This window comes from Nasonia vitripennis, chromosome 1, assembly GCF_009193385.2.
Source record: "Nasonia vitripennis strain AsymCx chromosome 1, Nvit_psr_1.1, whole genome shotgun sequence".
NCBI classification, from domain to species: Eukaryota; Metazoa; Arthropoda; class Insecta; order Hymenoptera; family Pteromalidae; genus Nasonia; species Nasonia vitripennis.
Window position 1 is genome coordinate 35,667,582 of NC_045757.1, and position 13,713 is coordinate 35,681,294.

The 13,713-nt window shown below is 41.7% G+C and overlaps 2 protein-coding genes across 4 annotated transcripts; both read right to left on the minus strand.

Moving 5' to 3' along the window:
* Window positions 1-324: 324 nt before the first annotated feature.
* Window positions 325-2,644, minus strand: LOC100123747 (wee1-like protein kinase). Its single transcript, XM_001607401.6, has 4 exons — window positions 1,879-2,644; window positions 1,263-1,757; window positions 789-1,176; window positions 325-703 (listed from the first exon to the last, which is right to left on the minus strand). Exons 1-4 carry the CDS (start codon window positions 2,136-2,138, stop codon window positions 605-607), a joined length of 1,242 nt encoding a protein of 413 aa, XP_001607451.1. The 5' UTR covers window positions 2,139-2,644; the 3' UTR covers window positions 325-604.
* Window positions 2,645-2,756: 112 nt separating this feature from the next.
* Window positions 2,757-9,742, minus strand: LOC100123751 (wee1-like protein kinase). Of its 3 annotated transcripts, none has more exons than XM_016989676.3 (5): window positions 8,988-9,742; window positions 7,482-7,806; window positions 6,899-7,395; window positions 6,419-6,801; window positions 2,757-5,970 (listed from the first exon to the last, which is right to left on the minus strand). In XM_016989676.3, the coding sequence occupies exons 1-5, from the start codon at window positions 9,286-9,288 to the stop codon at window positions 5,614-5,616; spliced, it is 1,863 nt and encodes a 620-aa protein (XP_016845165.1). In that variant the 5' UTR covers window positions 9,289-9,742; the 3' UTR covers window positions 2,757-5,613. The 3 variants fall into 3 exon arrangements, with proteins under 3 accessions (XP_016845165.1, XP_016845167.1, XP_032451644.1); XM_016989678.2 differs by lacking the exon at window positions 8,988-9,742 and adding an exon at window positions 8,691-8,841; XM_032595753.1 differs by lacking the exon at window positions 8,988-9,742 and adding an exon at window positions 8,584-8,807.
* Between the last annotated feature and the right edge of the window lie 3,971 nt (window positions 9,743-13,713).

Consider the following 13,713-nt stretch of genomic DNA (forward strand, 5'->3'; position numbering starts at 1 on the left):
AGTCCGATAGTTTTAACCGTTCTGCCACCGAAAAGACTGTTCAGTAAGAACAACGGTGTGCCACTGGTAGTTTTGTCGAGTCGCGACTCGTAAAATTGGTCGCTTACGCGGGACACCAGCAAAAACGACCGAACTTATTCTTTAAAACTACTGAACTCTACGGTAATTTTGACGAGTCTTCCTACAATGACGGATTACTGGTGCGATTTCAGTTAAAATGGCCGTTTTTTTCAGTGCAGGAGCTCGTAAAAAAAGCGCAGTGAGTAACAGCTGGGGGGGGGGGGGGGGGGAGGCGCAGGAGTATAAACTTTTGTAGTCAAAATTATTCAGTATGATTTTTTTTTATTAAATTACTTTATATGTGTATAAAAGTAGTTTTTCGAAGTATATATTTACAAATAAAAGCACAGTCTTATTATTTAACATTTCAAAATATAAAATCTAATGGAATATATTGTACATATAAAATTGCAAATAGATCTATTGAAATAATCTAATTTAAAGTTGATTCGCTTTCATAGTCGTATATGAATCGTCGGATGCATTCACAAAAATCCATTGTCTTGGTTATGCTTGATTTCGTGTAACAGTATAGTTAGGTCATCTAAACTTGTTTCACAGCATCAAAGGCATTTAATAAAAAATCACGCCGTAGCACATTGGATGCTGAGGGTCTCTTCTTTGGCTCCGCATGTATCATCGACTGTAAGAGAAAACACAGAGTTTTATTAGTTTACACAAATACAAAAGTAGAAAATATAGCAAAATAAAAAAGCCAAGATATTTACCATAACAAGCTCATTAATATCATCACTGTATGCTGCCAACCGGTCAAGCTTTCCTTCTCTAATCTCCTGCCACTTGGGTCCGTTTTTTGGCAGAGGTCCACCGCCGCAAGCCTCAAATATCGTGAGTCCCAGAGAGAAGATATCCGCCTTCGTCAAATCACTGTAGTCTTCGCGTAAGATCTCTTTCGCAAGATACCTACAGTCACCTTCGTCCTCGAGCTCTTGGACGTTGGCGATTGATGTAACATGGCCAAGATCACCGATTTTGTACACTACCTCCTCGATATAGTCGTCGCTATTCTTACTGCTAACCAAAACGCGCTGGGTTGAGAGGAAGATATTCTCGGGTTTGATGTCCAGATGAGCCAATTTAAAGCCATGAATATACCTACAATAATAAAACAGAAAGATAAGAGTTACTTTTTTGTGAGAAAAAAAAGCTTTGGAAAAATCATCAATTATGAATATACCAACCTTAATCCTTTGGCTACGTGAAGAATCATCCTACAGATCTTGTTCTCCGTTAAAGTCGTCTTCTCGGTGTTCATCGTGGCGATGACCCCGGCCAGGTCACCCCCGTCGCAGTACTCCTGCTGAATGCTCATGCAGTCGTTTTCGATCCAGGCCGAGTAGTACCTGACCACGTGCTTGTAGTTGCTTAGTACTGCATTAGCGTGAACCTCGTTGCTGACACGTCTCTGGGCGAATTTGCTCCTGGACAGAGGTCGACTGCGTTTTATGGCATAAACGCAGCCGTCAACTCGGTTGACGCATCTGAAGACTGTTCCGAATTCGCCGCTGCCGATTAACTCCAACTCTTGAAACTCGCGATGATAACGAGTCGCAGGGCCGATGCGAATTTTGATACTTTTTGTCGATGACTGCGAGAAACTGAGACAAGACGTTAAGCTTGAATCGTCAGCGGCTGACTCGGTTGAACTGAAGCATAACGCTTTGCGAATCTTGGGGCTGTAAAGGAGAACAAGTTGTTTTAGAAAATTCATTTAAATTTAACTTAAAAATGCAATTTTTTCACTATTATTAGGCAGCGTTGAAATTATTTTAAATAACGAACAAAAAATCAACTTACGTTACGTGTTTCTTCTTATTCCTCGATCCAGACCGGCTCTTGCTCTCTTCATTGACAATTTCCTCCTTCTCGATCTTCACCCAGCTGATATCCAAATCGTCAGCCGGCACGAATGGGTTTACGTTGACAGTCAGCGCCACTACCCCCGTGACGCTTTCCTCGATCTTACCGTGAGCGCAGTCATTCCTTTTCGTCTGCTGTGCTTTCTTCGCCAAGAAGAACTTCTTCAGCCGACAGCACAACGCGTTCACACACGCCATCTCGAAATACTATACGACCACGCGCAGACTATACGAACCAACTGTAAGCACAGATCAAACTATTTGATCCGATCGTCACACTCTGTCGATCTCGACTGACTCTATGCAAATACTTGCGCGCTGCTTTATATACCTTTGCGCACAAGGCAATACCTAATTACGGCAGAGTCGAAATTGCATACTGGGACTACATCGTTTATGACGTAGTGTAGACTAGACTTTCCCCGCACTATAGTATAGTATACGTACAGTCGGAGTCGGAAAAAATGGGACCCTCCCATTTGCGGCGCCGAATTTTCTCGGAATCCCGACGGGTCCAAGTAGTCTGTATACCTGCGCGTCTCCTCTCCCCCCCCCCCCACGCCCCTTACTCGAGCGATTGACTGCGCTTGGCTTGGGGACCTTGGGGTGCATCGCAGTGCAGACGCTCGGCGCCTCGGCAGCTGTAACGAGATTATCGATTTATGGGGTCGACGCCTGTTGCGCGTCGCTTTTCCAGAAACGTGCATAATTCCGCCTGGAATTTTTGTTTTCACATTTGAACAAACAAAGTTTGCTTCGTAGAATTCGCACGAGGTTGTCTAGCGATGCATGTAATTTAACAATAAGAACAATCGATTTTTATATTACATTGAGCTGATTTATTGAAGAATAAAGAAATAGACGGCAAATGAATTATTTCATGATGAATGAGGAATAACGTTAATAATCTTGCGATATCGTACAGAATAAGACACGAAGCACAGGACGAATTTACAATTCGTGATGTAAAAATTATACAACTGAGAAAATAAATGTACAATAATAGTAATAATATATATATATTCATCGAGAATTCGTTGATATAATAATTTTAAAGGCACGATGCTTCCTCGTTGCATAAGGACGTGAAAGCCATTGGGCACGGATGTTTGTGTTCTCAAGTTTCAAGAATTTCATTTATTATCAATTTGTTACAAAATATTACTGATATAATATTATATGTGTAATAAAAAATAACAAATCGCGCGCCACCGCCGCCGCCACCTGCGCGCCTCCATTCAAATGATCTACCTTCATTAATAATTTTTTTTGTCGCTTGCGCTTCGAATTGTCGGCAAAACTACGCTCTCGGGGATCCACCCACTCACCAACAATACAATACAGTTACGTTTGCTTGCCTTATATATTTCTAACACCTTATTTTTCGTACACATATCCAACTACGATCACATTTTCAATTGTCATTATCTCAACAAGCTTTATCCTCGCAGCCTCGATTTTTTCTTTTATTTACAGACAATGATCTCGCACCATCCATGGTTCTCGTATACACGGTTGGACTTTACGCTTTGATTCGCGCTTGTACAAATTTTAGCCGTTTAAAAAATAGTGTGCGTTGGCTTAAACTACTTCGCAGGTTTACAATAAATTTTATCTGAACAATGGATGTGCCGATGTAACATACGCTTAAACATTGTCGATCAACGTCCGTTAGGTATGGACTACTTATATAACAATGGCGAAAACGGCGAGGGGCACTTTGTATCGACGTGACTTCGGTATTTTTTATGAGAAAGGTTATTACAATTAATTAATAGTTAATAATAATTAATAATAGTTAAACAAGTAACGCAGTCCTAAAGATACTATATTACAAGCGCTAAATTTATCTTCATCGGGCACAGCAAAAAAGTTCATGTTTCCAGAGAATACCCTCTTCTCTGATGCTAACTCTTATAAACGATTGAAGATTTACATATACATATCGCAGTTCATGTTTTACATACCCACCGCCGCGTTAAATGGCCTATACTCGTGAGTATGAATGCCTATATAAGTTTGTAACGCATGAATTTCTCCGTCACGTGCTTGTAAAAGAGCACAACGCCTCATCGTATCAGTTTTAGCAAGCGCTAACATTCCAAGTTTTGTTTTTCATACGTTTGCGCGAAAATCGAAAGACTGACCGAACGGAGTATAACTTATAATTATGATAAGTAAAAAAAAATTAATCAACAAAAATTTTTTTTTTTGAGATGGCTTGCACTGATGCTTTGACTTTTCGTTTTCGCAGTCTGGACACTTAAGTTTGAACAAACTTGTGACTCTTTAAAAATGATGCCGTGATTAGAGTGCAAAAAGCTGATAGAATCCGCGAAAACCATCTCGTGCTATTTGTTTTTTCGTTTGACAAATTTTTAAAACGATGAAACACGCTCCCTTATAATAATTGATTCATTCATTCGGCGGTCGTGCTGATACGTCGTATAACAATAATTAGTAGGGAAAGCAGGTTGCTGCTTTCATTAGCAAGCAAGAAAAAATTAATTAACCATTAACGCTGATTAAACTAGCTGAAAACAAACACGACTTGTTCGACCCTTAAACTTTATTATACATGGATATAAAAATATTCTTTTATAATGTACTATACAACACAATAATGTTAGCGATTAAAGGAGGACATTAGTGTATAATTAGTGGATTTAGCTTGTTCAGAAAGATTATAAGACTTTTTAAAATCGCCATATAAAAATAATTTAATTTTCTTTGTTTGATAAAAAGAGGATTATATACGATCGCCTATCTTCGAAGAAGTACACATCGACTCAAAACTCTCGCGACTCGCGGCGCGATATTATACAGAGTCAAATTTGCGGACTTGCTCATTTTTTTTTAATAGATTGCGGATATCGAGATATTTGGTGATATTTAAAATAAAGATTGTTGGGTCAACTTCATAAAAGCGAAAGTGACGGAGACTTTCTTTGTTTCTTGTATAGTGATGATTAAAAATAGATGATACAAGCAAAAAAAATATACGCGAAAAACGTCACTGATTTTGCTTTTTAATTTTCAAACGGCTGTACAAAAGGGCAGCTTTTATTTCATGATTAGATGCATGGGCGAAAATGAAAAAAATCGAGACGCGCAGATCTCGTTGATCGATGACTAATTTTACTGTTTATTTTTTTATTCAGAAAATAGAATATCTCTGTAAACTATTGTCTCACGCATATAGATTGTATTGTAAAATAAGATATGCAACGTAAATAGTAAAATCGATAGAGAACAAAAGTGATGGTCCTAGAAATCTAAAGATAAAATACTCTTATAATACTATTAAGTAAGACAATCGTATACAGTTACTAATATAATAGTGAAAATCAACGAAACAAATCTTTCAATTTTCCATGTAATACGAGATTCTAAATGATTGTTGAAAGAATATATCTTTGTAGTTGAGATCAGGAACGAAATAAATATATACCTTTGGAATGTAGGCGTAAATAATCTTAATTCATGCAAAAAAAGGCTTTGCTTGGTTAAAAAAAAACAAGCAAGTTCACTCTGCATATAACAAAGTCCGAGTTCGCTTTGAGGCATTCCTGAATTATTCTCTCCCTGTCGCCAGGGACCCGGAGCAAAATTAACACGCTCAAGATATTTTTTTCTGCTTTAAATCGAAAACAAGGAGCAGTAGCACGTCACTTCAAAAGTTGGTGGTGCTGCTGCTCCTGTTGGCCGTCTTACCGATGGCCCTTGACGAGGTCCTCGTGGTTAACGGCCGAAGTTTGTAGCCGCCATTAGAAGCTGGGGCGTTTGCCGCGAGCTGCCCGTTGTTCAGGGCCACCATGTTTGGCGCAAGTGTCTTAAGACACTTAACAGCCTCCTGGAGCTGCTTCGAAAGGATCTCGTTCTTGATGCGCTCAGCGTTAGACTTAAGGCGTTCAGCGTTAAGCTCGCGGCGAAGCTGGGCTTTTGTTTTATTGCCATTCGGGCTAAGGACTCTGTGTTGAATCAGACTCACCGCCGATGGCCGCATTTCTGGATTTGGATGTATCATTAACTGCAACAACAGAAGAAACGATGTTTGTTTTTTGTTGTAGTAATATACGTTCAATTTTATGATCCAAAAATTTTGTTGTCTAAATTGATTTTATTTATGCACAACAACGACCGTTCCGTACGTTCACCCGAGATTCGAATGAGACTTGAATCACAGCATTAGTCATCTAAACGGCCAATTTTCTTTTCGTTCGATTTACAAGCGTCTTGCTTGGACTAGACTACAGAAGGATGATTCATTCCCACCCAGGTAGTTAACCATTTAAATGTGGCACAGAATCCTTTCACTTTTGCGCGTAGACCGATCGAAATTTTTGACCATGGGATTAAATTGAGGCTAAATTAAGACTTTTTAAATCTAAAATTGATCTTCAGAACGCGGGCAAAAAGATACCTATACGCATTCTAAAGTACAAAAAAAAATAATGATAATAATAATAAGTACTAACCTTGAGCAATTCATTGAAATCTCTGCTGTATTGAGGCAGTTCTGCGAGGTTGCCGTTTCTGATATCGTGCCATTCAGGGCCATTCTTAGGCAGTGGTCCACCGCCGCCGGCTTCGTACATAGTCAGTCCCAGGGCGAATATGTCGGCCTTGGTCAGGTGCATGAAGTCCTCGTGGAGGATTTCAGTCGGTAAATACCTGCAGTCGCCCTCCTCCACCTGCGGGTTGTTTATCGAAGTGACATGACCCAGATCGCCGATCTTGTAGGTGATCTCCTCCTCAGTCTCTTCTTCGTCAAAACCGTCGTCAGCCGAGTCATAATTCACTCGCAGCTGGCTTTTCTCGCGCGATATGAAAATGTTGCCCGGCTTTATGTCCATGTGAACTTTCATGACCAAACAAAGAGAGACAAATCAAAGTCAATTCAAAAAATCAATAACAATAAACCTTCTTTCTTTGAAGTTTGGACTTAGATGTCTTACCTAACTGCATGCTGTGAATATATCTAAGACCCTCGGCTACGTGTAGCAACAACTGCCTTAGCTCCGCCTCGGAGTAGTGCCTCTTCTCCTGCCTCATCTTGCTGATGGCATCGGCGAGGCTGCCGCCGTTGCAGTACTCGTTTTGTATAATCATGTGATTGTCCTCCGCCCAGGCCGAGTAGTATCTAACGACGTGTTGGTGTTTGCCGAGCACCGCGTGCGCGTAGACCTCGTTCAGGGCGTTCTTCTCGCTGGCGCTACCTGCCACCGGCTTGATGCTCTTCTTCACGGCGTAGTTACAACCGTCGAGCCGGTGCGTGCACTTGTAGACCGAGCCAAACTCACCACTGCCAAGAAGTTCAAGCTCGAGGAATTCCTGATAGTAGCGCGAGATATTCGACTCCTGCAAAGCCACGCGCTTCGTCGGCTGCTCCAGGTCGTTGTCTGATTCTTCCGAGTCTACGAGGTCGAACTTGGGTATTCTTAGTTCTGGTGATCTGTTGGCAAGAAATAAAGCATTTTTGTTCAGCACAAATGAAATGACGCACATGATTATTGATTGAAAGTACGGTAGGATAATTACCCAATCAAACTTCGTTTGGATCTGCTCCTTTTTCTTGCTGTTAAAAGCATTCCATTAGGAGTAAATGGATTTATGTTTGCGCTTGGTTTGTCAGATTTGTTGTGGTAACAGGTTGGAACTGCTTTGGGTTTATCTGGATGAAATAGTCTTGAACATTTGTTTGGTATGGGTGTGTGCATTGCGCTTTTTTCTATTAGGGTTTTCGGTGTTGCTGGAGAATCAAACAGTCGCAGAGCCCTGACTCGCTTGTAAGGTGGACTACAAGCCATACTACTGGCTCTGGGCTGCGTTCCCTCTCTGTGACTTGCTTTGATTCCCATGGGACCTGCACAGACAACAACAATTCGGACTTTGAATATTATATTACTCGTTGTTATTGCAACTCAGTGTCAAGATTATATTATGGTTAAAGTGATTTAACAGCTTCAAAAATTGTCTCAATATGTAAGTGTCAATTAATGTAGCAGTTTTGTGAAAGTGTTAGATCTATTCATCATAGTTGTATTCATTCTATTTCATTGAATGCATGGCACACTATACATAAATCATGCTCCATTAGTTCTGAAAACAACTAAGATGCTCTTATGTGAAGTAGATTCAGTCAAGTGTTTTTATGATATGAGTTGTTGGATCTGGTTTGTGTGATTAATGTTTTAAAATACTAATATCCGTAAAGAATATTTCATATAAATCAAAACTTTATCGCTCTACACAAATCTATGCAATATTGATTTATATTCATGTTAGTAAATGCAAAAATGTTGTCAAAAGAGAAAGATGATTTTTCTTTTTATCCCCATAGTGACCAAACTATAGCTTCCATGGCATGTGAAAGTCAGCCATTTAAGACCCTGTGATAAATTATACAATTTCAAGTTCACCTGCCTCCCATATAATTACCTCCAGGTGTTTCGAAATATTTTTAAAAGAATGAATAAAACTGCTGTTACAAAAGAAGTTTTCTGCTGAAGTAATTTGGACGAATTAGGGTGAGTGGTTAACAGAACAATATGGAAAGCTACAGCTGTATTTTGAATTGTGTAAGAAGTAATTAATATCGCAATCAAGTATTTTTGCCCCAAGCTGTGTTCTTCAAAAATACCCAAGTTCTTCTGAACAAACTGGCAAATGGAGAATTCCAAAAGATGCAGCTGTCATTTTTTCCTGCTGGAAAATGTATGCTAATGCGTCGATTCAACACATCCAAACCTCCTAACGATCTCTCCCCCTCTCCATTTTGCGAAATCAAAATAGAATAAAAATCCATCAACTCCAAAGCAAGAGCCTCCACTCTGGCTGCTTTCAAAATGGATACTTCCTGCTCTTTGTGATGCCATGCTGTCATTAACCCACTCGCTCTCACACTCACTCACACACACACACACACACACACACACAGACACACAGTCTGAAATAGCAAGCTCAGCTTGGTCATCAAATAGAAGCTGCCATACACTGTGTGGTAGCGCACTTATACAAAGAAAAAAACGTATGCAATATGCGGACCTGTCAGCGCAGTCGAGGAGGGCGTCTTGTCGCTGGGCAGATGTCCAGAGCCGCTGGCGACCGGCAACTCGTCGTCGCTAAAGTCCATGTTTTGCTCGAACAATTTCCTCGGCTGGGGCAAAAACAGACCAGTAGCACTATGTCGATGAGACGACAAAGAGCTGGCCTCGAGGTCCTCGGACGAAGAGTCGAGGCCGGTGAGGTCGTCGACGTCACAGCCGGAGCTGCCGGTTGTACGGCAGCTGACGTTCAGCTCCTCGTCGTCGAGAAGCTGATGCCGCGGCTCGTCGCGATGCTGCATACCGACACCATTAAAGTCGCCACCGAGCGACTCCACCGCTGATGCTGTTGCTGCTATACTGCTGCTGACGATGTACTGTGATATGTACAATAGACACACTGACGCTACTATACTGCTTTCTCTCTTTCTCCTTCTCGCACGCCTGCTCTTAAAAAACTGCGTATGCTCGCGTAACTTTTTAACGGTCGCGCACTGCACCGCGAACTTTTCCTTGCTGCTCTTTTTACTTTCGCGATCGCAAGTTTCGCATCGATCGCGGAAAATACACACGCGGTTATTATTCTTCTTCCTTCTGTCCGTCGCTCCAATCCAATATGCACACGGTCTCGTGTTTTTTCCGTTGTATATACGCGACGCGTTCCGCGGACACGACTAATTCACACGCGCGCGTCTCGGGCTGCTCTCTCGCTCCGTAGTCACGCTACGTTCGTTATGTTATGGCGGCCGAGTGAGAGAGAGAGAGAGAGAGCGAGTCTTATACTATATATATCTATATATATAGAGTAGGCATATAGGTAGACAGCAGGCATAGGCAACTGCGCCACACACCGCACCGCACCACCATCGGTCGGTCGATTCAAAAAGGGGAGAGAGGGCCAATGGTCGACCGGCTTGCTCTCACCGTTTAAAATTTGAAAGCGACGCGCTGATTGGTCGGCTCAGCGGCGGTTCGAAGCTTCACGGCTTTCTCGTGCGCTGATCGCCGAGAGCTGGCACTTTGGCCGAGGGCTTCTTTGTGCCGCTCTGTCCTTGTCGGACTTGTACTTGCCAACTGTCGGGACTCGCGAGCAGAGAGAGAGAGAGAGAGGCGCTTTTCGGGGTTGTTGTGGAGAGAGAGAGAGAGAGAGAACGACAGGAGCGGCCACGTTTTTCTCTCGGCCGAGCTATACGCACGCGTTATTTTTCGATGAATTTCTATACGGAGCGAGAGATCGCGGAAGTCGTGAGGTTTTATTTTTGAAGATTTTTCGAGGGGGGAAGGGCGGATTCGCTGATTTAACGATTTTTTATGTTACCGCGCTTTGGCGCAATCAGCGAATATATATATATATATATATACATATTTTTTAATCATTAGCAATAATGGGATACGGATACATTTTTGGGGATAGTTTTTACCACCACTTTCATTGTCAAAGGCAGAGATTAGATTTTTCATTTGCACAACGTTAGTAATGCAATAGATGGCAATTACGTATGTATTACGTCTGTTATAGTCAACCCTTGCTGATGAATGCTGTTGCACGTTGCAACAGGCAGCGAATCACCCTGTTATGTAAATTAATTCCGTCTTGTTTCTTTTTGACTTGTTTTGAATGAATTTTAATCGGAAGTACTCGGTGATGATATAGTGTGCAATTCTAACCAAAAGGAATTGTTTTTGTTTCAATACTAAGCTTACAAATCAATATTTTTGGAGCTACATCAACTAATTATAGTTGCTTTCCAAAACTGAACGAGATGATTGTCCAATCAAATCTCGAACGTTTTCCAAACAACGAACCACAAAATATCTCTCCCCCCAAAAAATCGCAAAAAAAACCATCGACGATCAAAAAACAGTTTAAAATTCGTAACACAGCCTTACAAGCTGTTGCGCTAACCCACCCATCCGTATCGTTATCTCCCATCGAATCTCTCTCGGCAAAACACGTCATCGTCGTAAAATCCGACGCAACCGTCTCTCGCGCAAATACAAAGTCCCAACCGAAAACTTCGCAAAACACAAACATCGCGATTCGCGCAGCGCACCGAAGTTTCTCGCGCATGCGCAGGGCGGCCGTTTGAAAATCCTGTACAGACCTGTAGAATTTTGGGCTGCGGAGATAGCTAACGCAAACAACACGCCGCCGCCACCGCCGCGAGAACGGTCTGTGTTCCTTTCTCCCTATATACTTCTCTCTTCCGCACGAAATGCACACATCTCTCTCTCTTTCTCTCTCACCGGTGCTGTGCGTCATCTGCACCTTGCCCGAGTGCAGCCGCCGCTTTCTCTGTACGTTGTGTATACCTATGTATACGGCTTTTTTGCTCGTCGGCGATGCACTCGGTTCCCTTGTTTTTTTTTTTGTGGGATGGGAGAATAGTTTGTTTTTTTTGGAAATTTTTATGGCTTTTTGGATTGTGCTCTGTTTTTGTGTCTCTTGCGTTTGAATCGAGTTTTATGGCGTCATCATTGCGATTGTTATAAATAGGGGTGCTTATTCTTGAGAGAGCGAGGTGACGAGTAGTTGCGGAACTTGAATTGACAATGCAGTGGGGTTTGCTCTTATTTTGTTTGTTTGAGATTTTTTTTAATAGTAAGCTTTTATTAAATACAGGGTATCCGATGGGTGAATTCGCCAGTTACTTTGTTTATGAATTATTTAAGTAAAGAAGGATTTTAAACAAGATGCAATTCGAACGATAAAAGACGGCATACGAGAGCACGAACCTTACTGAAAAAATGCAGCATCACTAAATCTCGCGAGGTTATTTTTAATTCCGAAACGAAAAACAGGTTCCACCAGCCGATACAGGGCTAATATGCTGCACCGCGGACAAGACATTGTCTTTTTTTTTCGTCCCTCTTCATCAGGTTATTCAATCGCTTTTTTTCTCCAAGAAGAAAACTCTGATTCTGTACGCTCGTTCGAGGAGGAATAGCTACTCTGTTACGCATCGGGGATATAATGACGGGTTTTCTTTTTCGACGCTTTGGGGGTGTAAGCTTATATAGCCAACAGGTGAAATGGAAAATCATGTTTTATCCTCAATTTCTTGTGTTTCTATAACTTATTTGATGTGGTTATAATAAAGAGGAGGCGATAAGTAGATTAAAAAAAAAACACTTCAAGTTAAGCAATACTAGAGATAATCGAATGACAAAAAAAATTGTGCTTCATTCCGAAACTTGATATCATCAACTCGTTCGATATTCTCTTCTCCAAAAACATAATCTGCACCCTCGCTCCAAAAGAACGACTAAAAACATTGAAAAAACCGGTCGAATCGCATCGCCCACCAAACACCCTCCCCTGTCGAAAAAACGAAAACATGATCGTCCACCCCAAAAGATAAACAAAAGTGTAAGAAAGCATCGAAAAAAAAAACATCTCATGTAAAAGAGAGAGAGAGAAAAACAAGAGCAGTCGAAGCAACAGAGCAGCAGCAGCAGATCGCAGTCGAACCTTTTAAAAAGCCAAACCAGCAGAGCAGAGAGCTGAGCAGCAGCCGCTGCATTTAAAACCTCTCCCCTGCCTCCTACTATACACACGAGGGAGAGAGAGAGAGAGAGGAGAAGACGTGCACGACGACGACGACGGCGGCGGTAGCGGAAGGGAGGGAGGGAGGGAGGGAGGCAATAATAAAGGAATTTTCTCTCTATCCGGGCGGAGAGCAGCTGCAACCTGCAGCCTGTTGCCGCGTCGAGTCTCTCCTCCGCTTCCTTTCGGGGCTTCGTTGTGTATACATTTTGCTTTCTGTCTGCGATGTCTACGAGAGTTAGGGGCTGCGAATAAGTTTAAGGAGAGAGAAGACGCGACGCTCTGCACCTTTTCTTTTCGCCTGTAGGGATGTATACTTAGTATAGGGGGGAAGATCTCTGTCGCATTGTCCTGTGAGCTTCGCAGAACATGTAGTACACCTATATATATATATATATATCTTTTATGTGCATTGCGAAGGTTATGCGCTGATTCGGAGGTGGTGCAATATTGCAGGTAGATGCGGAAGGATCGATCGCGTTATTTGAGGTGTCGTAAATTTGGGAATAGGACGTGTACGCCGAGGCTGAGACGTTTACTGGGCGAATCGAATGATTTTGTTTGTACGGAAGGAAGGTTGTGGCTGTGGGGCAATCGCGGAGTCTGGAGTTAATTATGCGGGTCGATCGGTTTCACGATCGTAGTCGAAAATACGGTAAGAACACGTGGGAAAATTTCGGTGTACCTATATCTAACTACGTCGGAACGAACGTTCCGTTTTTGCTGTTCGTCGATGAGTCTCTGCGCATATACATGGATGGGATATTATATAAATCCATAAATTATACTCTTCTCATTAAATGTCGGATAGCAAACAAAGGTTTTCGTGAAACGAATCGAATAAATAACGTAAGATTTAATCCACATCCACGTCAACCTTTTTCGGCCCTTGCAAGAGTCTTATCTCACGTGTTATTTCTATACTCGCGACAAACCGGTTCGGATTAAAACATCTTGATCAAAAAGCATCTTTGTGCTCTTTGTCTCCTTATTCGCGTATACTTTTGAAATTTTTGGCTAAATATGATACGATATAGAAATGATCGTTTATTCAATAACTATACATCAGCTCTTTGGAAATAAATAAATAATTGGTTGAACATATATTTCATAGCAGCTAGCCGTTAAATATTTAATGATCTTCGTGCTGCACAAGTTATTACGTTTTCAAAACGTTATG

What these genes read in the sequence shown, in the direction of transcription:
- LOC100123747 (XM_001607401.6), bottom strand. Translation starts at nt 2,138, where the DNA reads ATGGCGTGTGTGAACGCGTTGTGCTGTCGGCTGAAGAAGTTCTTCTTG. An exon ending in AATAAGAAGAAACACGTAAC is followed by an intron (nt 1,758 to 1,878) that starts GTAAGTTGATTT and finishes TCTCCTTTACAG; the next exon opens with CCCCAAGATTCGCAAAGCGT. An exon ending in ATATTAATGAGCTTGTTATG is followed by an intron (nt 704 to 788) that starts GTAAATATCTTG and finishes TTTCTCTTACAG; the next exon opens with TCGATGATACATGCGGAGCC.
- LOC100123751 (XM_016989676.3), bottom strand. Translation starts at nt 9,288, where the DNA reads ATGCAGCATCGCGACGAGCCGCGGCATCAGCTTCTCGACGACGAGGAG. An exon ending in TCCAAACGAAGTTTGATTGG is followed by an intron (nt 7,396 to 7,481) that starts GTAATTATCCTA and finishes TCTTGCCAACAG; the next exon opens with ATCACCAGAACTAAGAATAC. An exon ending in TATTCACAGCATGCAGTTAG is followed by an intron (nt 6,802 to 6,898) that starts GTAAGACATCTA and finishes TGGTCATGAAAG; the next exon opens with TTCACATGGACATAAAGCCG.